Source organism: Phyllostomus hastatus, unplaced genomic scaffold (genome assembly GCF_019186645.2).
Source record: "Phyllostomus hastatus isolate PE091 unplaced genomic scaffold, TTU_PhHast_1.1 phas_contig_40, whole genome shotgun sequence".
NCBI classification, from domain to species: domain Eukaryota; kingdom Metazoa; phylum Chordata; class Mammalia; order Chiroptera; family Phyllostomidae; genus Phyllostomus; species Phyllostomus hastatus.
The window spans coordinates 25,771,031-25,796,227 of NW_025333872.1; the positions used below are offsets into that span (position 1 = coordinate 25,771,031).

Consider the following 25,197-nt stretch of genomic DNA (forward strand, 5'->3'; position numbering starts at 1 on the left):
ATTCATATAAAGGTTGGCGCCTGCTTTAGATTTTTCCATTCCAAACCACAAGATTATCACTAATAGTACTTTTAAAACACTCCTAATTCATTAGCATTTCATTTTTTTTGCAATCAGATGTTATGAGTATACCCTTTTAAGAATTATATTATTACATGTTCAATATTATTACAAGTTTCAAAGGTTAAGGCAAGTTCTGCTCTGAATATTTTTGAGCAGAGCAAATAATGTCACCCCTGAGTGTACATATCTGCTGTTCACCTAAAACCAAGCACTGAGTTTGGTGTTCACAATAGGTGGCACTAAGTATTGACATCTTTCATCTTAAATGTTCTACTTGTTCTGCCATGGCACCTCAGATGCATTCAAAAAGTAGGGAAATGAACTGAAACTTGAAGATACCCCACAGGTGAGAGACATTACCTGTTGCTCAATAAATATATAAGAAAGCATTTTATTACCTACTCCAGGCTATAGTTCTACAACAAATGAGCTAAATTTCATAGGCAGAATCACTGGGGTCTAAAATAATGAATGTGTATCCCAGATAGTACTTTATGTGACTTAGTCACACCTATTGCTATGGAGATACTTATTATCATAATTTGTCTTATCAGATTTCTCATCAAATGAGACTTTGAGAAAATTCTCACAGCTTCTGCTACAGCAGAAACTTAAAAAGCAATTTGTTATAATCTCATATTACCCTACCTTGTCCAATTTAGAAATATTTTACAACATACTGATCATTATGAAATTGAAATTAAAAAACTTAAGCAGCACTTTTCACTTTATTCCCTTTCATCTCATATTGTTTTTATAATAAAAATAAACATATTTTAGAAACCATTTAATTATTTTTACATTAATAAAATTTAAATTAATGCAATTAGTAAAACCCCTTTTTGGATTCAAAGTTCACTGATACTATAAACCTAAACAGGGTCCTTGTCATCGCTCTTCCCACTTCTTTCCCTCTGCTCGGACACCCTGACATGGGATGACCCAGAGGCCCTGCACTGACTCGCTCTGGTTGCTGTGTCTCTTCAGCCATCACCTGTGTGAGAAGCGCCCACAACTCTGCATCTTTATGCCCTCATCTCTTCCAAATGCCTGATTGCTGGTTCCAACTGGGGTATCAAATCAAACTGTGTCACCAGAAGGGTGTTTCTCTCTGACCACTGAATCATTCCTGTCATCTGAAGTAATCTCTGCTTCTTACCAATCCTTGGGCTAGCACTGGATTCCACCTCCATCAAGCCCTCCCTCCACCCGGTGCCCCTGCTTTCTCTTCTCCTGGCCACTGCTTGCTCGTGGGGGAGGGGCAGCATGGCCCAAAGTGCCTGGGACTTAGAGTCCAACAAAGTTTGGCTTTGGGCCTCAGTGTCCTCATGTATAAAATGGGGATAATAACATGCACCTGGGAGGATTATTTTAAGGATGAAAAGATGAAATACTATAACTTATTAGAATTATTAAATGGCAGTGCAAGTCCTCTTTGCTCATTTACCCATATGATTGCAACAACCACCTTTTGTAATCTCTTCCATACAGGTTTACCTGATTATTCTTCCCAATTCATGGCCTTAGTCACGTGGCTCCCTTGCTCAAAAAACCTCCATAGATTCTCATTAATTGCCCAATTAAGTGCATACTGGGATCTTCATCTGTCAGCTAGTTAGCTTTCCAAGGAGATTTTATATATATATGTTCTCCTGTTGCTTACACTGTTAAAAGATGTCTCCTAGCTTAATCATTCTTCTTTCTCTCATAGTCAGATGAGTGATTTTCTTTCTTTGAACCCCTGTACACTTGCTTTGTGCTCCCCTTGTTATATTTTATTATTATACATATATATTATATCTCTTAGTTAGAATTCCAGCTCACTGTAAATGAGTTATCTATAGTCTTCCTCCCAAATCCACTAGCCTGCATGGAACCTAGTTAAACGTAGTAGGTCATTAGATACTTGCTCTTTTGAATGTTTTTATTCGATATCATAAATGCTATAATGGGACTAATGAAATCAATTATATAAAACATATGATTAAAAGTTTCAAAATGACTATGATAGTAATGCCTTATGTTTTATAATCTCTTATTCTATCAAAATGCTATTAATTAGAATTGCAATGACATTTTTAACACATATACCATTCTTTTTTATATAGTTACAATTTGTGGCACAATCCTCCCTTCCTTAGAAATAAATCCATGAGATCTTAGAAGTAAAAAATGTGTAAGTTTTTATAGCAAATTTCTTAATTTCCCCAAATCTCAGTCCAGTTTCTTCTTTCAGGCCAGAGCTCCTGAAGGCACTCTGGTAGCTGTGAATTGGCGAAAACTGGTCCCAGGTGTGCCCAGACAGCGGTTCCAAAGGTCTCGGGGTAGTGAGCAAGCTGGGGAGTGCAGCTGCTGGCCCCCAGTTTGGGAAAGCCTTGCCAGTTACCCTAATGTGCCTCCAAACCTTGTTATTTTCTACATGCGCCGTGACCTAGAGAAGGCTGTGGGGCCCTGTTATCCTCACCAGGGTCTCAGATAACGTGAAAAGGCAGTAAACACAATTCCAGCAAAAACCTCTTTATACCCTGATATGAAACTTAAAACTCACCAAAAGTTATGGTTATAGTTAGTCTTCACAATTAAAGGTGGATGTCTATTTTTACTATTATTAACAGGTTGGAACTACAACTGACCTTATGTGCTGAATTGAAATATATATCTTAAGAAAATAATAATCCAGAAATTTCAGATGTGTGTATATATTGATATAAAACTGCCTAGACCAGTGGTTCCCAACCCAAGGGGCCGCAGACAGGTACTGGTCCCGGCCTGTTAGGAACCAGGCTGCACAGCAGGACTTGCACTTGAATGTAATGGGCTCAAATAATCCTGAAACCATCCCCACCCACCCCCACAGTCCACAGATAAATTGTCTTCCATGAAACAAGTCCCTGATGCCAAAAACATTCGGGACTGCTGGTCTAGACCAAGGACTCAAACAACCTGTAATGCACATTGTTTGCTAATGAATTTAAAGTTCGTGCTGACTTGCAGACTAGAAACAAATTTTTGCAAAATATGTAAATACCTTGTTTACTATACAGCAAATGCTTGGAGACAGTGTAAAAGCTATGAGATTGGACTGAGATAGGTGTTTGACTGGCATCAATCCACCGTGTCCTGCCTGAATGGTTTCTCTTCTGCCTTAGTTTCCTCATATTTAAAATGAGGATAAGACTTGCATCACTTCATAAGGTTATTATGAGGAATTAGGTGAATTAAAATATAGAATGCACTTAGAAGAGCACCTAAGTCACAGTGGCAGGTAAATATTGCTGTTAGAACTGTATGTTCTTTCAACTTGAGACTGATAAAAACTATTTTCTCTATAAGGAATGCTGTTAGAAAACACATTTGACAAACACCCTTCTTCTTCCCTCAGACCTTAGCTGCACGTGAGTAGATCTGCCTCTGAAATGGGAGCTGCAAGCTGTGTGAGCACGAACACTGCATCTAATCGATCTCATTCACCTCTGTATCCTCAGCTCAGGGAGTTCCCAAGACACGAGAATTAGTGAATGGCCGGCAAGAAAGATTTGAAATGTGGGGTCATGCATGGTGCCCTTTTTCCACCTGCATGACAGCTCTACACTAGAATCAATTTCTCTTTAATGCTGAAATTCTAGCAAAGGGGGTGAAAACTAATTTTCCACATCAAATGGATTTAAACCCTGTATAATTTTTGCTATTTTTAAGAGAAGGAAAATCACTTTGAGTAGACAGATTAACAGCTAATCCCTAAGTAATTGCTACCTTGTTTTCAGGTATCATGCTAACCACATACTTGCAGTGTTAAGTGCAGTTGTATCTTACAAATGGATTTTTATATTTTTGCCCTCATGATAGCAAACAGTGGGATCTTTCATCTGATGAACAGAGTTGCTGTTCCATTTTACTAAGGCATAAGAAACAAGAGTCCTTCATATTGCTACACAATAATATAGTTTCATTTTGAGCACAGAGAGTGGCCTGAGCTAATTATGCATTTTCTAATTTATAAAATGCACATAGGTAGCATTAAACAGGAAAAAATTAACCCAAATCTCTATCTCCAGCTTATGTTTCTCTCATGTGCTTTAGTTCCATATACCAACTAACTTCTTGATAATACTGAGACAGGCTCAAAAATCTCAAACTCTGAAGTATTTTCAGCTTCTTCTTTCCCAAGTCCTGTTCTCCTCATGTGCTGGATCTCAGTGTCTAGCATGCCAGACATGCTTCCTGGGAGCCCAAATTTCATTTTAATTTCTCTTCCTCACCTCCTACATGCAGTTATGGAGCTGAGCCCAAACCACCTACTGACTGATTTTGAATCCATGCACTTTACCGTGCCACTTCCTGTGATTCCGCGCCCTTTCCACAATTACACCATTTACATTGCCACAGGCCTCCCTGCCTTCTGTCTCTTTTTGCTTCAATCCATCTCCATACTGCAGGTTCAGCATTCAAAACATTATAATACATTTCCTTTGCCCTTAAATTTAAACTACTAATTTACCTCATCATGTATCAACCACCTTCCTCCCACTTCTACTCATCCCCAATGCCGTACTCCAGTCGTTCTGAAATGCTCCCAGTTCCTTGGGTGTCCCATGTTTTGCTTGTACCCTGGGCCTTCCCACATGTGGTTCCTAAGGTACACTTTCCCCTTCCTTACTGGCTAGCTCCTGTTTATTTTTACACCTGAATTTGGACATCTGGAAACTCTCCACTGATGAGCTCTCCCATAGAGTACTCCTTGGGGCAGCCAGGACTTCTCAGAGCACAGCCTGCATTCTGTATGGTGTGTTCTTCACTTATTATCTCTCTTACCATTTGGAGAGTTGAGAGACCCTGACTAGTCCCGTTCACTCTTTTTATGTGCTGTATTTACCAAGGTGTCTAGGACATTGCAGAGTTCAGTGAACATCTGTAGAATGAACAGATTCTGTAACTGGCACTGATGAGAGTCACCACTGGCAATGGCAGAAACGTGAGATGGAAGAAAATAAATTTTTATTTTGATTTCTAGGCTGTTTTGCTTTTGGTATGAGCATAAGTAGACCTACTTTCTGAAGTAAGTTTTAAAGATATAATATTCAAAGTATGCCAAATCACTTTTGATGAAATATTTAAAGTACTGTGGGATTTGACATTACTACTAAAAAGCTGAAAATCCTGAGTCAATTTGCAACATGAATGTATGATTCCCTGTCATCTTTCTTATTATCTGTACCCTGTGTTTCTGCCTCTAAGAGCCAAAATGAATCCAAGGCTTCTGAATCTACAGTGAAGAAAACAAAGCTTGTCGACCTCTCTAGATTTAAAAAATTAGTGTGGTTTTTTGAGGTAGTATCTATTTTAAGGAGACCATAATGATTGCCAGTAGGTAAATGGGCATTAATAACTGAGGGCTGTGGTTGGGAAAAGAAGGACTACATATTTAATCACCTTCTACCTTAACCAGATAGGATGTATGCAGATCCCATGAGGGGATTCTGGAAAGGGTCCCTTGGACTTTTACCAAGTTAGACACACCCTACAAGGTAAATTTTTGCCAACACCTGGTACTCTGGAAGCCTCATTTGACTAATGTTTTAGGAAAACCATAGTCACTAATCTGTCTCTTACAGGTCCTAAGTGAACATTACTATCTATAGCTAGCCTATTAAATACACAAGCACACCACACACACTGTCCACATTAATGAATCATCCTCATTTCTGTCATCTTCAGTACTTGGGGTGATCAAAAGTAAATCTTTTCAAAATATCTGGTAATTTTTGGTTAAAAGTATATGCACATGTATATCATGAATGCTAGACTTGTAAGTGCTATGTACTCTAAAAGTGAAACAAAATAGAAAAATCACCATCTTCATTGTGCTCACCGTCTAGCAGGAAGAGGCAAAAAAAATATGTAGAAAGCTAGAAAAAAATATGTAGAAGTTATAAGGTAACAAGTGTTTTTGAAGAACAATAAAGCAGGGGAGTGTTTGAGGAAATCCCTGATGAAATTAAATAAAATTAAAGGCAGAAAAGGCACAGGGTTGGGGAGAAGAGGAGACCCTGGGCGGAGAGAACAAGTGCACAAGCTCTTAGGCAGCAGGAGCTTAGCTGGACTATCGGAGAAGCATCCAGGGGCTAGTGTAGCTGAGGGGGGCAGGGAGCAGTGAGCTTGGAGATGGTGGGAGCTGCCAGATTGAGGGGCCAGATTGAAGGGCGTTGTAACAGGCTAATTTAATCACTAAACATTGTACCTACATGTAAAGAAGACATTTCATTTTTTTTCTAGTAGTATACCTTTAAAAAAATCAAGCACTGACCCATATTTCTAAGTATACTGTTAAGTTACTACCTCTGCCCACGTTGATTTTGAATCTTCCAGATTTCTGCGGCTGGCCTTGTAAATGTCTCACCCTATTGGCCCACCTATGCCATCTAGTGGTGAACGCTCGCAATTACCAGATTTTCTGACCACACAGTCAAACGGAGGGGGTGGGGAGGGGCATTGCCCAGAGGAGTGCTTTCAGAATAACAATAGGTGTGAAAAGCTTTCTGAAACCACTACTGGGAAATAAGTCTGTGGTGCAAATTGCTTCTTTATTGGTTTATGTCAAGACTAAATAAAAAAAAACTTATAGCGAGAAGTTTTATGAAACTTATTTTATTTTTCATCAACGGAACCAAGGAAAATTTGAGTCTGAACACTGAAAACTGAAGTACAATTGAAGTGAACGTCAAAGATTACAAATCAAGAGATGATGAAGAAGATATTGAACAGAGGTTTGGATGTATACATGAAACAAAAGTAATTAGGGTGTAATAGTAACATTAATGATTGCTATGTCTTTCAAAATGGGCTAGTTGTTTTATATAGAATTCAATTATATAATAGACTATGCATGATGAATTTAGTTTAACATATAGTCTAATTTTTCTTTTTTTTCATATTCTATAGTGGTTTTGGCTGACTTTTACAGAAAACATAATTATTTATTACAGTGTTGTCCAATATTGTAACTATTAAGATTTAAATTTACATTAGTTAAAGTTAAATGCAATTTAAAATTTATTTTCAGTCTTCCAGGCTGCATTTCAAGTACTCCATGGCCACATTTGGCTCGTGGCTACCATATTGGACAGTGAAAATACATTTCCATCACCACAGAAATTTCCTTTAGACAGTGCCAATCTACTATCTTGTCTCCTTAGTAAGAGTGATTCACTTAACAAAGGTGTTTTGATCACCTACTATATGTTGAACACCATGTAAGCTTGTTATAGCAGATTAAAGAGAAATAAAGGAAAGCATGATTAGTCTTCTAAACAGCAAAATTTAAGATTTGGAAAGTTTCACACACATAACCAAAGCATTTAACCAAATATTTTAAATCTATTCAGTGTATATTCAGTGACTAAGGTAATAAGAGAGACTTTTCAGAGAATATTGCCATCTAAGATGTGTTTTAAAGAAAATAGGAATTTAAAACAAAACAAATAAAAAAAAAACAAGAAGAGCAGAGAGAATTTTAAATAGAGGAGACAGCTCTTGCAAGGTCAGGGAAGTGTGAATTGGTGTGGAATGCATGGACGATGACAGTTAATTCTGTGAGGCTGATGCACAGGAGAGTAAGAGTGAACTGTAACTGGAATGTTAGTTTAGGTCCCACTAGAGGGCCTTTTTCATCACACTGAGCCTGGTTATCCTTGTTGGGCAGGACTGGAGAACCTTGGAAAGGATTTAAGTAGCAAATTATGGAGTTAATCTTCATTTCAGAGAGTACTTTGTTGAGGTGGCATAAAAATTCAGTTAAAGGAGGAAGATGCTGAACAGTAGTTACCACTTTATATCCAGCCCTTCAGCTCAGAAAGAAGGACAAGTCATCCTTGTCCCCTTTGGTCCTCATTCCCTACATCACTTTAGTCTACCCCCTAAATTGACTTCATGTCCACCTACTGCTTTTCCTCTTTAGTATAATCATCCTCCCAAAGGCCATCATTATTTCTGGGTGAATGTACTGCCTTGGCCTCCTCAGTGGTCTTACCCTACCTACTGCTCTCCCATCTCTTTTACCCACAGAAGGCAAACATCTTAAAATTAAAAATCAACTCTTGCTAATCACTGATAGAACCCTTCAATGGCTGCTTATGGGGGCCTCCTGGTGCTAATTTTGGCCTGTTTCTCCATCCCATTAATTATTCCATACTCCTTATTCTTTTCCCTCCAGCTCCATGGATCTGGGTTCACCAAGCTCTTCTGTCCTTTCAGGTCTTTGCAAATTCTGTTGCTTCCTCCCAGAGTGCCTACTGCACCTCACCTAGCCATTCTCAATTAAGCATCACTTCCTCCAGGAAGCCTCCTTTGGTTCTTTAGCTTTGATATTGAAACAGTAGCCTATACTGTTTGCAGTGTTTATCACAGTTGTATTCAAGTAATGGTGTGTTTGTTTGATCTCTGCCTCCTCCCTGAGGCAGAGAATGCTTCTTTCAGACACCATTGATCCTCTCTGGAACATAGCATGTGGTAGGTAAATGATGAATGAACCAATGAAATTGTTCCCCTAATTCAAATGGGACAGGATGACTGCCTGGGAAGCAGTGGGGGTAGACTCCTGGCAGGGTAAGAGGAAAAGAAGGGTGAGAAGATGAAAAGTTTGACAGTTTTAGCTATAGATACAATATTGAAGTTGTCATTAGCAGTGTTATGAGATACAGGAGAGGAAACGAGCAGCCTTATGGAGGAAAATGATGGGAATTGAAGTGTATGTAGATTGAGTAAGTAGATTGAGATTTCTTCAAAGCAGCCAGTGAAAGTTGCCACTTAGCAGTTGACTATGCCAGTCTAAGCTCAGGAAAGACATCTGAACCAAAGAAACACATAGGTGTTACCACTACATAACTTAAGGTAGAGGACCTATATCAAGGCTTCACTGCAAGCCAACTGATCACATTCTAATTGTAGCTCCAGCATTTGTGAGCTGTTTCTCTTTCCTGCTATTCCCTCATTACTGGCATTAATCTGGACACCACCTAGCATCATAGCAGTGACTTCACCCACCACTGTCTCATCTCTAGGTTTTGCCTTTTCTTCCTGACACTGCCCCCCTCCTCTCTGGAGATACTTTCCGGGGACTCCATGGCCACCTGACGGGAGGCTAGATGGGGTAGCAAGGCCAGGAGCACTTGGCTCTTCATGGGCTGAGCGACAGACACAGTGGGAGAAGTGTCTCCCAGCATGGTAACCTTGGTGGACAATGTGGGAGTGGGTGGTTGCTGACCCTTGGCTGGTGACAGCTGCTGCATGGCTTAATTTATTTCTCTGCACTTCTGTTCTTGCAATATTGAAGGACGGAGTTCTGCACAGAGGCTGTCTCTACCCTCACTTGAGTTTTACCTTTTTTTTGTAATGGATTTTATTTTGTGATTCTATAGTTTTGATATATAATGGCACTGTCTCTATTTGGCACCACCTATCCCAGGCCGGACTTAGTGGCAAATCCAGCCCCTAGGTCCCACAAAGGGGCCTCGTCGACCTCAGCCCCTCTGTCCCAGCAACAGCCCAGGGGGTGACGGGGCGGAGAGGGCATGGCTTGGCTCCTGACGGGGCAGGCGTGGGGCTCCTTGGCAAGGTGATTCCTCCTGCCTGGTTGTTCTCTGCTGCCCTTAGTTTTTTCTCTGAATCCAACATGTAACAAAAAGAACCCAAAGAAAAAAATTAAATCACCTCTCTGTGCCTATTTTTTCTCATGGTAGATGGGTAGTCTCTACCTCATAAAGTCATTGAGGGAAGAGTAAATTAATCCAGGCAGGGAAGACTCTCAATAAGGGCTTCAGAATATAACTATTATTTTTAATAGTAGAAAAAAATATATATGCATATATAATTTATTTTTATTGAATCAAAATTGACTTATGATGTGTTTGAAATCATCTAAGGGAAACATTTAACAATAAAAAAAGTAAGAGGTGGATCATTCTGTAAAAACACGGTGCACGAGAGGAGGAGGAATGGTCCACATGCTCAGTGGAGGCCTGAGAGAGGACAGCTTTCTGAGACCCTTAGGGAAGTGTTTCCAAGGAGGAGGGAGAAGTCAGAGTATGAAGTGCTTCAGTGAGTAATGACTAACATGAGTGCATCAGGTTAGGAGATCCTTGGTGGGTGAAGAGAAGACACTTTTGGAAAATGGGGTTGGTAGAAGTTGAATTGATTAATAAACTATCCACCAAGCAAAGATTCCATAAGTTGAGAACAAGTGTCTATATGTTTTAATGAGAATCTAGAGGGAGATTATCTTGAGCAAGTCAAGGGAGCACAAAGGATATGCAGGAAGTCAAAAGGAAAGCTACTAAGGAGTCAAGATTTCGGAACCCAGCCCTGTGGATCCTCCAGCAGCTCTGTCACTATAGACGAGCCTCTTCCTCCGGGGCCTTAGTGTTCTGGTCTGGTCAGAATGAGGAGATGGCATATGTGATCTTTAATGTCACTTTCAGTTCTCAAATGCCCACATGTTTAAATCATTCATCTTATTTTAGGTAATTATAAAGGAAATATTATTTCAATATTGTAGTGTATCAAATTACATTCTTCTCCTATTAATAACTGTAATGTGTCCTAATGAGTTCGTAAATTTTGACGTAGAATTGATATCAGTAGAATTATGATTAGCATGGATCAAGTAGTATATTATCTGCAAAGGAAGAAATTTCTCCCAGGAAGTCACATTCATGTATATATTAGGTACTTACTATTTTAGGTCCTTATTTATTTATTAAATGCAATTATATAACCATATATTAACATGTTTGCTTATTCAATTTTGAGCAACTTCTATGTACTAGATGCACCAATAGGTGCAAGATACAGAGAGGAGCAGACAAGATCCCAGGCTAGGGCGAAGGCATGCACTGGGACATACATGTGGCAGTGCCGTGCGAAGAGCGCCACAGTAGGTGTGTCTAGAGAAGGGACTCAGGTGTTCTCTCATCTGGGAGAAAGGTGTCAGGTTTAACACAATATAGGTAGAACTTGTTCTTTTATGCATTCTCTGGCTTTCCATTTAAATCTTTCTGGTTTACATCTGTTATTGTTGATATTCCCTTTAAGTTTCTTTCATCAGTAATTAAATTAAGCTTTGTAAAATAATAAAGCCGAAAGATCAAATCAGTTTATTTTAATTGTTTTTAATTTTTAAATTATATTTTATTGATCATGCTATTACATTTTTCCCAATTTTCCCCCCTTTGCTCCCCTGAACCCAGCAACCCCTGCTCCCTCAGGGATCCCCACACCAGTGTTCATGTCCATGGGCCATGTGTATAAGTTCTTTGGCTGCTTTCCTATACTGTACTTTACGTCCCCATGGCTATTCTATAACTACCTATTTGTACTTCTTAATCCCCTCACCTCTCATGCATTGTCCCCTATGCCTGCCTCCTCTCTGGCAACCATCAAAACACTCTCTGTATCCACAATTCTGTCTGTTTTTCTTGTTTGGCTAGTTTGATTTTGAGATTCAATTGTTGATGGTATGTATTTATTGCCATTTTATTGTTCATAGTTTTGATCTTCTTTTTCTTAAGTCACTTTAACATTTGATATAATAATGGTTTAGTGATGAGGAACTCCTTTAGTTTTTTCTTGTCTGGGAAGTTCTTTATCTGCCCTTCAATTTTATATGATGTAGTATGATTATCATTATTGCCCTTGTATAAAGAATTAAAATGCTATATATTTTTGCCCTTTCAGATTTATTCTTAAGACTTACAGTTAATAATTTTAATATGGCTTTCAGCATATTATGGATTATTTTATTGTATAACATTCCAAAATATTATGAGTATCAGAAAGATTTTTTTTATTTTTATGCTTGAATATAATCTTCAATTTATAGACAAATCCAAATGACTTTTTTAAAAAGCCTATATGGTAAGCACTTTGAAAAGAAAGTACATTTCTGCAAAGATTTTGTAGTTAATGAGATGAAACCTGGTGGGTTTTCTAATTTGTTTATGGAAACATCTGTAACATTTCAGTAAACAATATACTTTAAAGAAAATAAAAGCAGTCTACAATTAGAGTAATGCATTTGAGAACTGTTTACTGCCAATATTTAAAAAATATAAGCACTGTTGAATTCAAGTCCCTCTGTTTTAAATTTCAGCACCTTATGAAATATGCCCAGAGGATTATCTGATGTCCATGGTGTGGAAAAGGACACCAGCAGGCGACTTGGCCTTCAACCAGTGCCCACTGAATGCCACAGGTAAAGTAGGATGGCCCACCCAAACTCAAATGACAATTGCTGTCCAAGAACAGCGTGCTCTGTTTGCTTATGAAGTCATGTTTTTATCCTATGCCATATATAAGTCTGTGCAACAAGCAAATGATAACACAATTTTGGTGAAGTACTTCATAAATGGAACCAATGAAAAGACCTAGAAAATATTGCTGATGCAATGGTTTCTCAGGGCGGCTGATACACATTATGAAAATCATCAAAATGACAATTTCGCATGCATGCTTTTTTAAAAGCAAGAAAATGTACAGACCCAATGTTTAGTCTGCCTCCCAATTATGCAATGCCTTCTAGCAACCCTGTTATAAAGCTTTTCTCTGTTCTTTGTGACTCGCAGGCACCACTAGCAGACGCTGCTCTCTCAGTCTTCATGGAGTGGCCTTCTGGGAACAGCCGAGCTTTGCAAGATGCATATCAAATGAGTACAGACACTTGCAGCATTCAGTAGGTGCAAAGCCAGCTTTAGTACTTGCTCTGTTTATTTTTGCTAATGATCACTGTGTGAGAATTTAACCTTCTGCTGTACAATCACATCAGGAAAAGATAAAAAACCTCTGCAAAAAAAAAATGCCTACAGGAAAAAGGGATGTGATAGAAAACTAACTTTTATAAGTCAGTGCTAAACTGTTTGGTTCCTAGGGTATGGTTTTTGATGGATCTTGCAGTTTAAATGAAAGAATTCCTTGTCTAATGGCTGAAAGGACTGAGGAAAATCTATTACTGTTTTATCGATAGGAATAAACCTGTTTATCATGATTGGTACAAACCTGTGTTCAAGATTATATAAGACATTTCAAAATACCATACACTTTTAAATTAAATTCTTCAGCATTTAGTAGTTAGGAATTGATAAAGCTGTGTCACTTAGGTATCAAATTTCTCACTGCATTTTGTTGTTAAAACATGAACAGAATCCTGGTGGTGGTGTACCAGAGAAAATTAATTACTTGCACTAGATTACATGGGCCAAATTTTTAAAAACAGCCCCTCTTTTCCCAAAGTATGATGTATGAATATTTTGAGCACAGTTAAACTTTCCTGGGTATATTACAAGTGCAAATCATTCTCATTTGTCAGAGACTGTTGTCCCTTTATCCTAACAGCCAAGAAGAACCCTTTGCACGAATAAGTACCATGGGGTTTAGAACAAAATGGAAGTGTGAGACAACAGAAAAATGGGACATTGGCAGGAATGATACTTAGTTAAGAGCCTTTGCATGTTGTGCTTTTGTTTTGTTTTCTTACTGTTACTCCCAAATATGCATACTTCTTCGAAAAAAACAAAACATTCTTGCTTACGGATGGAGAAGCACCTTATACAATCATAACCCTTATCAATGAAGTAAATATATTTGATTAACAGAAAAAAAGTACATTTTTAAAAATCTGAAAAACAAATTCTGGCTAATATGTTTACTTACCAAACCAGCAATTGAATTGATGATTATTTGGCTATGCAGAACCTCATTTCTGTTATTGTGTATGTTTGTGTGCGTGTGCATGTATACACACTTATACATTTAATGATCTGTCCAGAAAGTATCCAGCCATGCAATGTAGAAAATAGAGACATTTATTGAAGATGATAAAAGATACAAGAAACATTATACATAGGAGAATAGTGCCTCAATCCTCTTCAAAGGAGGTACCTTGGGACCTCACAGAGTTCTCCCAATCGCCATCAGCTGCCCTGTCATATTTTCCTGAATCTCATTGATAGTCTGAAATCTCTTCCCTTTAAAAGATGATTTTGGTTTTGGGAAAAGCCAGAAGTCACAGGGCACCAAACCTGGGCTGCAGAGGGGCTGAGTCATCTGGGTGATTTGATGTTTCACCAAAAACTCTACATGAGACATGATTCATAAGTGGGTGTGTTGTCACAAAGCTGCCAATCAGCAGTTGTCCCTAGCTGTGGCCTTCTGAATCATCCAAATAATTTCCTCAAAGAATGTTCAAGCTTAGTGCAAAATTTTATGCAGATTCATTGTTCTACTCACTCACTCATTTTGAATACAATGACCACACAGTATACATGCTCACTCAATGGAGTCTACCACCCCCACTAAGTAGTACAGTGAAGTTGTCATTGTTCACACATGTGCAGTCCAGTCCCCTCTCCTTGGGCCAGGTCATATCTGTGTTGCTCAAACCATTCTCATTATATTAACAACAGTTGGATTTTTTCTGATCAGACTTCACATGTACAGACATATATAGACATATATATGCATTTATATTTTATATATACATTTGTGTATAAATGTACATAAATATAAATACTAATATACACATCAATACATGCTGATTACACATGAATGTATATCTAATAGTGTATAGATTTATATGCATATCAGTAATCAGTGGTATTAGGCTTTACCAAATCTTATTTCTGTGAAAAAAAAGTAATAGAAATAGGGTTGTATGCAGTCAAATAATCATCAATTCAATTACTGACTTGGTATATAAACATACCAGACAACATTTAGTTGTCAGATTTTTTTACATGCACTTTTCTAGGGGATATACACACATATAATGATAGAATTTCATAATATAAAATATAACAATGTGAAATATAAAGGTTCTTTAATTAATAGCTACCAATACTCAGACCTGTGTATTTCAGAGTTAAGTATAACCAAAAACTTTCTTTTGAATTTAACTTTTAGTGAACTTTACATTTCTCTAATATTAAACATTAAACTTTTTAAATTTAATCTCAATAATGTGCATATTCAGATCTTGTTTATTCATAATAATGAATGGGAATGACTGTACTGATTAAGTAAGTCATAAGTCAGTCCTTACAAATTTTTTAAAAATGAATTATATCACTTTTTTGCAGAAATTATTTTTTTTACTGTCTTGGTGTTTTATACAGTAATATTTATATGAGTTTACATTCTGTAAGTGCAGGTCATCTCTCAATAGAGAAACAGAAACAATCTGTGAAATAGAAGAAATTATCTCAAATTGTGAAACCCATAGAAATCAATCAATAATTTGATAGCCATTGGGTATCTGCCCTTGTTGACTTGTAGACATAAAGCAAGAGCATGATATTCTAGGATAAAATGCAGCCTCTGTGTATTTATCCCCTGAAAAACACCAGACACTGAGCTGGGCATTTCCACAAATTAACTCCAGTCCTCCCAGGAACCTGCAAGTTGGGTAGACCTGCCTCAGTTTCCATAGAAAGAAATCGAAGATTCACAGGGAAGCAATACACTTAGTGCGACAAAGAGTGAACATTCTGGTCCAGGTACAGTTATTCCAAAGCCTAACTCTTTTCTGGAGCTTTTGAGTTATAATCATCTGTCCTAGATTTTTCTGGTTCTGTGTCCTTTGAAAAAGCCATATGATCTCACCCAAGTCTTGACTTGCTATTTGCAAAATGAAATTGTCACCATTATCTTGTCATCTCTGGAGGTTCTGAGGAAATGTAGATGACACACTATATGTGAAATGTTATAAAAGAGCTATGTGACTATAAAATATTAATACTATGTATACAGAGAATGCATTGAGTTAAAAGTATATCTTTTTACTTTTATTTTAATATTTCTTTTCTTTTTGTTATTATTGCTATCCTATTACAGTTATCCCAATTTTCCCTTTTTTCCCTCCACCTCCCAGACCACTCCTATTCCCACAATCAATCCCCACACCATCGTCCATGCCCCTTCCCCTTCTTTCAACCCTTATCCCCCTCCACACTTCCTTCTGGCAGTTGTCAGTCTGTTTCATGTTTCCATGTTTTTGGTTCTACTTTGCTTGTTAGTTTATTTTGTTCATTAGATTCCTCTTATAACTGAGCTTATATGGTATTTGTCTTTCACCGCCTATTTCACTTAGCATAATAGTCTCCAGTTCCATCCTTGTTGTCACAAAAGGTGGGAATTCCTTCTTTCTGCTATGCAGTATTTCATTGTGTAAATGTAGCACAGTTTTTGATCTACTCATCTACTGATGAGCACTTAGACTGTTTCCAGCACTTGGCTATTGTATATAGTATGGCTATGAACGTTGGGGTGCAAAAGTTCTTTTGAATTGGTATGTTGAGATTCTTAGGGTATATTCCCAGCAGTGGAATCACTGGGTCAAAAGGCAGTTCCATTTTTACATTTCTGAGGAAATTCCATACTATTTTCCACAGTGGCTGTACCAGTCTGCATTCCCACCAACAGTGCATTAGGGTTCCCTTTTTTCCACAGTCTCACCAACAGTTGTTGTTTGTTGATTTATTTATGATGGCCATTATGACTGGTATGAGGAGATATCTCATTGTGGTTTTAATTTGCATCCCTGATTTAATATTTAATATTTTCCAGTGTGCTCACCCCACTAATATTTTTCACTATATTTCTCTTAACCTTTTTACCCCATGCCCTACACCCCTTCTTTCTGGCAATAATCTCTTTGATCTCTGTTTCTATGAGTCTGTTTTTATTTTGTTTTATTTGTTCATTAGTTTTGAGTTTTTAGATTCTATACATAAATTAAACCATATGATATAAAAATGTTATATCAATAAGAACATAATTTTAGAACTCAACATATTATTAACTTGAACTGTACATCTAAAAAATATAGATATATGTGGATGGATGGATAGGTAGGTAGATGGATAAATGGATGGATGGATGGGTAGATAGATAATATTGATGTCACATATATTTTTACTAGTGAATTATGTCTAAAAACACATAAAGAAATATAGATACACTTATACATGAATACATAACCACATCTGGTATTGGCCTAGGGATCATAATCTTCTCTTTTACATGTTCAAGGAATTATAAAACCAATTTATGCATTAAAGAATGCTTTCATAATACATTCACCTTATCATATATACTCTAAAATAGTCAATTGTAGGCAGAGATGAAATCAACTTCCCTGCATGCTCTTACTCCTGTTGGTTTCCATGCTTTGTCTGAGTAGCAAAGCTAGACAGTGCCTGTGATAAGGAAGCATTCTGATTCCCACCAATTCTTACATTACTTTGAAAACTGTGCATCTTCTCTCTACTAGAATTCATCATTTTACAATTTAATTTTTCTATTTTCCTTGAGGGATTTCATAACTTGTACCTCTATATTTATTAAGCTTATTGAATGTTAATTGGTACCTACTTGAGAGAATTATTTAAAATGTGTCTGGCTTTTCCAACTCTTTTACATATAATTACATATAATTATAATATATGTGCATATGTATATAGATTAAAATATTTATGTAATCATTTTTATTAATATATAATAATAGACTAAGCTTGAAATAACATTTATTATCAGTGAACAGTTGAATATGTTCTATGAACTCTCATAATTATAAATCTATTTAGATAGTCAGAAGGAATCATTAATCAATTTAACATATAAAATCATTAATCTATTGTCTTGACATCTCGTTTGAATTCTTTGAGGACAGAAACCATGATATTTTAGTCTTTATTTCTCTAGTGCCTAACACAATGCTGACATAAACTAGAAATTCTGTGTGGCCTTGTATAAAGAATGTCTCTGCCACTTTTCTTATCAGTAGGAGGACACCTGCAGCTGGAGTTTCTGAGAAGGTGATATACCAGACTTATATTTTTGAATTTTAACCACATGAATGTAATAAGTATTACCCCTCATGTGAAATTTTTTTAGCTCAAAAGGATTTAGAAATTTGGAGTGATTGATGACATTACTTTATGAAATTATTTGGCAATTAAAGAAAATTTTAATAAACTAATAATCTTGAAGTTTGTTGGGAAACCTTATAAGATGCAAAATTAAACACCATGTTCCAACTTTGTTTGGAACAAAGACAGGCGGCAAACAAATGCACACAAAAAAATTGAGGATAGAAACATAAAGTGTTAAATGTAGTGGGGTTAATAAAAATTTTATATTTTCTACATTTTACTATTTCATTTTCTACTCTGGGATATTTTCTAAATTCTTTACTAGACAAGGTAGAGATAATTTCAGAACCTGTTGTGAACCAGGCACAGTAGTTAGACAAATTAAGCATACTCGTTATAATACTTACAAAGCTATTCAGAGAAAATGGCTGAATTCTGTGGCCTAGTGGGCCAGCCTTCCCTGAAATTAAATAGACTTATCTTGTTTTTGATACAACTGGACAACCATGGGCTCCTCCTCCGCTTTCTCCTCATGCTCTTCCTCCCTCATTCTCTCTGTCTCTCCATCTCTTTTACACGTGTATAAATACACCAAGAGTGCTAGACTACATAGAACTGGTGGAATGTATGCCCTTTGTAGGTAGACAACTCTCTAAAGCCAAAGGAGATGAACTAGGTATGCAATGCTTTCTCCTAAATTCATTAGACAGTAAGTCAGCCCTTCCCTGGAGCAGAGAGAGTAATGGGAAGCAGAAAAATCAAAGCTGTTACTGTAATGATAGAAAGTCCTTCATATGGAAATATGAATAGTTGGGTATGAACATTCCCTTTTAAGTTGTTGTTTCTTAAAAACTCTGTTTCTATATTCAAACCTTAACAAACATTTTAAAAACAAAAATTGGGCCCTGGCTGGTGTAGCTCAGTGGATTGGTCATGGGCTGCAAACCAAAGGGTCACTGGTTTGATTCTCAGTCAGGACACATACCTGGGTTGCAGACCAGGTCCCAGTGAGAGCCACATGAGAGGCAACCACACATTGATGTTTCTCTCCCTCTTTTTCTTCCTCTCTTCCCTTCTGTATAAATAAAATCTTTAAAAAAAAAGTTGGAACAGTAATCTATCTAGTCATCGAAAGTTTAACTCTGTGGGAAGGAGTGTTAAAGAGCTGGAATACTGGTTTAAGGTCTTTGTTTTTCCTGTTTTCCTCTACTTTTATGATAGTTCATTAGGGGAGAGAGAGAGAAATAGCAATTGATAGCTGAGGGTGGAGGGGCAAGGGGCAGAAGAAAAGAGAGACAGAGAGAAACAGAGACAGAGAATAGTTTTGCTTTAGTGTTTTCCTCTTTTTTCCTACCTTTGGGACAAATTTTCCTTCATTGCTACAAAACCTTGTATCATACACACTTTTTTGGCTACCACCTCATTGCACAAATGCCGAGCACATTACCTGAAATTAAGAGGGTAACACATTTTATTACTGCAGCTTAGTTAGAAGAAAGAAAGAAAACAATAGCCATCATAGTTTTGTTTACAACAAATACTTATTAAGCCAAAAATATGGAAGTCATTTTTTAATGAGCAATTATGAATCAAAGAACCTAATACTATGGTCCAGCAGCAGATGATTTAAAGTTTGAAATATTCATCAATTAAGTTGAGGTAAGTGTGCCTGAGAAACAGGAGTTACTTTTTCTGCAAGTTTTCTGTAATAAAATATGACTGGTACACAGCAAGTGATGGGTAAAGCTGGGAGAAAAAGCTAAATCAGTAGTTTCTTAATCCCAGCTGACCATTATAATCACGTAAAGAGTTCTTAAAATATACCAATGGGAGGTCATTCAAGGCCAATTAAATGGAGTTGCTACCAGCCCATACCAGTTGTTACCATAGTACACATTGAATAAATAAGAGCTATTATCATTATAATCATAACATTAGTTTGGCATTCATACACATATTTCTAATTACATGGCCTTCTCATGGAATAATGTGGCTACTCATGTTTTAAGTGTGTAGGATATAGAATGTAGTACTTGATTGCCTTTGTAGTCTTGTTGCCAGATTTCAAATGTTTATCAGGTTCTTCACTCTCAGAGCTCAAGTATTCATTGAAAACTCATCATTGCCAGAGAAAAGCTGAAAAACATTATTTTCTTTAAAATGAGCAGAATCCTCACAGTTTTATTCAGGATCACAAGTTATAGTTTTGGGGATAGTTCCAAAGACTTTTAACATGCAGTCCTGAATTAAATTATGATTTCACTGATTCCTCAGCAAATGATACCTTACATGTATTGAATGCTATCTATGCTGAAGGAGCTAATGGAAATATGTTTGTGTGTGTGTACACACACACACACACACACACACACACACACACACTTGGAAGGAAGGTATTAATTAAATCTTGATATTCTAAACAGTTCAGATATCAAAGTTCACAGTATATGTCAAGGACAAGATAAATATTTTAGACTTTATGCCCCACATGGTCTCTGTCGTAACTACTTAACTCTGCTATTGTAGCAAAAAGAACAGCCATGGGCTGTAAGGGAGCAAGGGTGTGTTCAAAAGAATGTTTATGCAAATGCAGGCAATGGGGTGGATTTGGCCCACAGGCTGTGTGGGGGTCACTAACACTTGGTCTACAATGTACATTCTTTAAAGGTTATTTTAAAGATTTCAACTCTTTTTAAATTTTCCATCCAAACAATGCACAGAGTCTGTTTTGTGTTTTTTCCCTTCTGTTTTTGTTAAAATTTTAACCATAGTGATTTGAAAGACCTTGTCAGATAAATCTAATACCTGGATAATCTGTGAAGTGGCTTTTGTTTTGTTTTTTCAGTCACATCATCTGGCATACCAAGTAATTGTCAATTGACTGTCAGACATTGTGTATAAAACTCATCGGGTTTTTAGACAATGTTCATGTCTACCAAAGAGCATTCCTTCCTTCTTTAATTGTCCAAATATAGTGAGAGCTTATACTCAAATGCAGTCAAGAATGGGTCTGGGGCAAGACTGTTCTGCAATTTTAGTAAGACTGCATTTGCTTTAATCCCCCTTTCCCACCATATCTTTCGATGGACAGCCTATGTGTGCCCATCCTGTCAACAGTGAGACACTGTGGAAGCTTCAGCTCTTCTCTTCAGAAGGTCCCAGCTTAGTGTCCCACTTTCTGGCCAGGTAACTTCAAATATACCAAGTATCTTGAGGGGACAATCAGCTGGTTGCTTAAAGCTGGACTCTTTTCTCACTAGGCATTTATTTATCCTTAAATTCCTACTTAAAAGATGGAGAAAATTGCATGCTGCATTTTAGAAGTTTTCATTCTAACTCCTAAGCTTCTACACAGTTCAAAAACTCAAGAATGTCTCCTGGAGAAAAGTCCCAGCAAGATTTTTAGAGACTTAAATTTCTAATATATTTCTCCTTCCCTGGGCAACCAAAAATCATTAGTTTCTCTTTCTGCCCTAGAGAACTTATGCTGGGGCCACACCTTCTCCTAACTTCTTGCCCAGATTTAGCAAACATTCCCAAGGTGGTGTGGAGGATACCGGCCAGCAGTATCCATCTCGGCTGCGGATGTTCGTTAACACACGAGAAAAACATACACAGAGACAACCAGGTCCTGTGGAGGAATAGGAACAGCAGGGCCACTCCTCACATGGGGAGTGCGCCACTTGGCCACCCTCCCTACTGGGGAGAGCACCCCGTTCCCCCTCCGGAGAGGCTATTTATCGGTTTCGTTTGAATAAGAATTCAGGTAAAAGCTCATTACTCATTGCTCATTGCTAGGAAGTAAGGATCAAACAATATATACGAAGGAAGTCTGAGGACCTATTTTGAGTCAGGATCAAAGAGCTGTAAAACTTTGAGGAACAAACTTATTTCTTCCTTGGACCCTTATCATTCAACTGAGAGCATTCTAAACAAAGCAGGTTTCACAGGATTTTACATATTCTTTCTTAGGCCTGATCACCCGGGGAACCCACCCTTTTCAGCACAGAGCTGCATCACCCTGTCATTGTTTGAGGCTTAGGTGGAGCAAGGGAACTAAGGCAACCAAGAGATAAGGAGATTTTCTCCCAGACATGAGGACTCAGGCTATGTCAAAGCCGAGGAGCTGGGGTCCATCACCCCCTTTTGCTGTAGGCCCCAAAGTCCTTTCTTGGGGGCCTCCCATATGATCGTGCCTGTCTTAGGTCATTCCCCTCTTGGGGAATCTTACCTGTCATGGCTAACTGACCAAGCGCTGGGGTTCAATTATGAATAAAGCAGCAGAAGCAGCGCTCCTTCCAGGGAGATAAGCTTTTGTCTCCTTGCTGGCTTATGGTCCAAGGCCACTCCCTCAGCCTTAGCCTTGGTGAGGGTTACAGCTTCTGATACCAGGCAGGGCAGTTCCCAACAAGGGGGGTGGGGCGGTGGAGAAAGAAGGAAACTGGATGAAATTGTTGACATTCCTCAGAAAGGATCTCCTTTTTCTGGAAATTAGTTTATGTCATTCATAGATCTCTGGTGCTTTAAAAAGTATGATTTTTTTTGTAATTTATGTATATTTTTTAATTATGTTAGTAAAAGCACTGACCTTATATGAATTAAATTGCTACACTGTAATTTCAACTTTAAAAAACAATCTTTAAGTTCATATAATAATACTTCCTAGGACATTTTAAGGGAGTCTATTATATAGATGATAATTAAATACTTCTAAGAGTTTTGCTTATATTTTCCTCTTTTTAAAAAAGAACTCACAGCATATTACTGATCATAATACAAGCTCAGGAGATTTTTCAGCTTCTCTCAGATATGTATTTAATGTGACTAAATAGAAGAAATGTTAGAGTTAGTTTTAGCCATTAAAATTCATTGACTTGGAACTTATTCATAGGATGATTTAATACAGTATACTTGTACAGAAAATTATATTTTGGCAAATGCCAACAGAAAAAATATTATAAGGGAAAGTATATAATATTGTTCAATCATTCATCCATCCACTCATCTACCCATTAACTTAACTCTGTGCAACATAGTGCAAGGACCTGAGGGTACAACTTAAATGTGATACACACAACAAATACAAAATAGATGAGAAAAGGGATAAAATGACTACAGATTGTGATATACATGTTGAAGAAAATTAACAAAGTGCCACCATAGGGGATAATGTTTGGGCTCTGCTTTAGATTTAAAAAAATCAGTGAGGTCTCTATGAGGAAATGACCTTTAAAATTGTGACCTGAAAGGTGAGGTGGATCTGGACATGCAAAGAGGAGATAATAAGTTTGTCAGGGAATGAGAGTAGATTTCATTTAGAGAGAATAGCATATGAATAACCTTGAGGTCTTTGAGGAAGTGAAAGATGATCTAGAGTTGTGAACAAGAAAGAGATTGGCATGAGATGAGTTTGGATGAGGTAGGGAAAAATATTCTGAAGCTTAAAAGTTTTGCTAAGAGTTTGGATTTTAGTCTTAGTGCAAAGGGAAGCTATTGACAGTAGAGTACTGATGTGATTCAATCTAATTAAAAAGGGTCATATGGCTTTTCTATGAAAAATAGACTGTATGGTAGCTTGACTGGAACCTCTGAAGCCTGCTACAGTAATCCAGATGAGAGATGATGGTATCCTTTGTCAAGGTTGAGTGAGCGTGTTTGGCTGATAGTGATGTCATTGTCTGAGATAAGGAAGGGAAGACAATGAGGAGTAACCTGAAGCAGGTGTGTTTGGGGGTTGCCAAAGGTTATATTGTACTGAGGTGTGAGAAAAGAACTAAGCGTGAAGCTAATCAACTTAGTTGTGATTTTATTCTCCAGTAAAGTTGAGCTAGTTGGATGCAGGTAAAAAACAAAAACAAAAACAAACAAACAAACAAAAAAACAAAAAGCATTTATTTGGTAGAGCCAAAATGTTTTATGAAGACCAGAACTGTCAGCAGTATCCAGGAGCTTGTTAGAAATATAGAAAACCAACCCTGTCTCAGACCTACCTAGTCAGAATCTTCATTTTGAAAAGTTCCCTTTGAAATCCAAATGCACATTAGAGTTTAAGAAGCATGTGGCAGCTCTGGCTGGGTGGCTCAGCGGGTTGGAACACCGTCCCATGCACCAGAGGTTGTGGGACAATCCTCAGTCAGGGAGTATGTGGGAGGCAACTTATCAATATTTCTCTCTCACAACTCTCTGTCTCTGTCTCTCTCTTCTTCTCCCCTTCCCTCTCTGTCTCTCTCTGTCTCCCTTTACTTCCTCTCCCTCCCTTCCTCAATAACATATCAATAAACAAAATCAATAAACATATCCTGGAGTGAGGATTAAAAAAAAAGAAAAAGAAGCATGTGGCAGATTTTTTTATAGGGTTGAAGTTTTGGTGGATGAATGCAAGGAAGTAAAATGGAAAAATGTTTAAAAGAAAGTAAAATTTTTAAAAAGTAAAGTTTTGGTGGACAAACACAAAGTAGTTAAGTGAGTGATAGCTCCATATCATTACAAGACATATTATACTATCATCATTAGGGGATATCTCATTTTCCTTTCCTAGTTAAATGGGAGGATTACGTTTTTTCACTCCTTGAAGGTAGGTGCCAATTTTAGCCAGGGATCCACATGTGCTTATTGGTTGTGTATGGAAGTGATCTCTGTAGTGCCAGGCCTGAAATGTCATTACCAGCACAAAATCTTTTATTCTGTCTCATCCTAAACCCATGAATGACCATGACAAACAGAGTCTCCCTAATGACCTGGGTTGGGTATATACTGTAAGTGAGAAATAAATCTTTATTTTTTTTAAGGCACTGAGATTTTGAAGTTTCTTATTATTGCAGCATAACCTATTCCATTTTAACCGATGCAATATCCATAGAACTAGAAAAACTCAAGTAATGGAAGTAGAATTGAAAAAGTTTTAGAGAAATACTAGATTACTTAATGTTCTGCCTCCTACTGAGAAGGTTCCAGAAAGCTTGGGTCCTAGTCTGTGACAAAAACTCTGCTTTGAGCTCATGGGGAATGTTCCAGTTCCATCACCTCACTCAGAATATTAATAAGAACTTCTAGACTTGTTTGATGTTAGGGAAAGAAATTTCACCAACCTAGGTCCTTTGCTCAGGAATTGTACATCTGACTAATTCTAGCCCAAAACTCTGAAATTAAAGCTATTTCTAGATTTTACTGGGTAGGTAAATTTCTTTGCTGTCACTCTTATTTTGGAATTTCTAGACTT

At 37.4% G+C, this 25,197-nt stretch overlaps 1 protein-coding gene across 2 annotated transcripts in view; it reads left to right on the forward strand.

The window, feature by feature from the left end:
* The window catches only part of ADGRB3 (adhesion G protein-coupled receptor B3), a 719,215-nt gene that overhangs the window by 299,955 nt on the left and 394,063 nt on the right, over positions 1–25,197 (forward strand). For both annotated transcript variants that reach the window (XM_045843906.1, XM_045843907.1), the window contains exons 8-9: positions 12,206–12,307; positions 12,678–12,784. In XM_045843906.1, the coding sequence (XP_045699862.1) occupies positions 12,206–12,307; positions 12,678–12,784 (209 nt within the window). The remainder of the gene's footprint in view (positions 1–12,205; positions 12,308–12,677; positions 12,785–25,197) is intronic.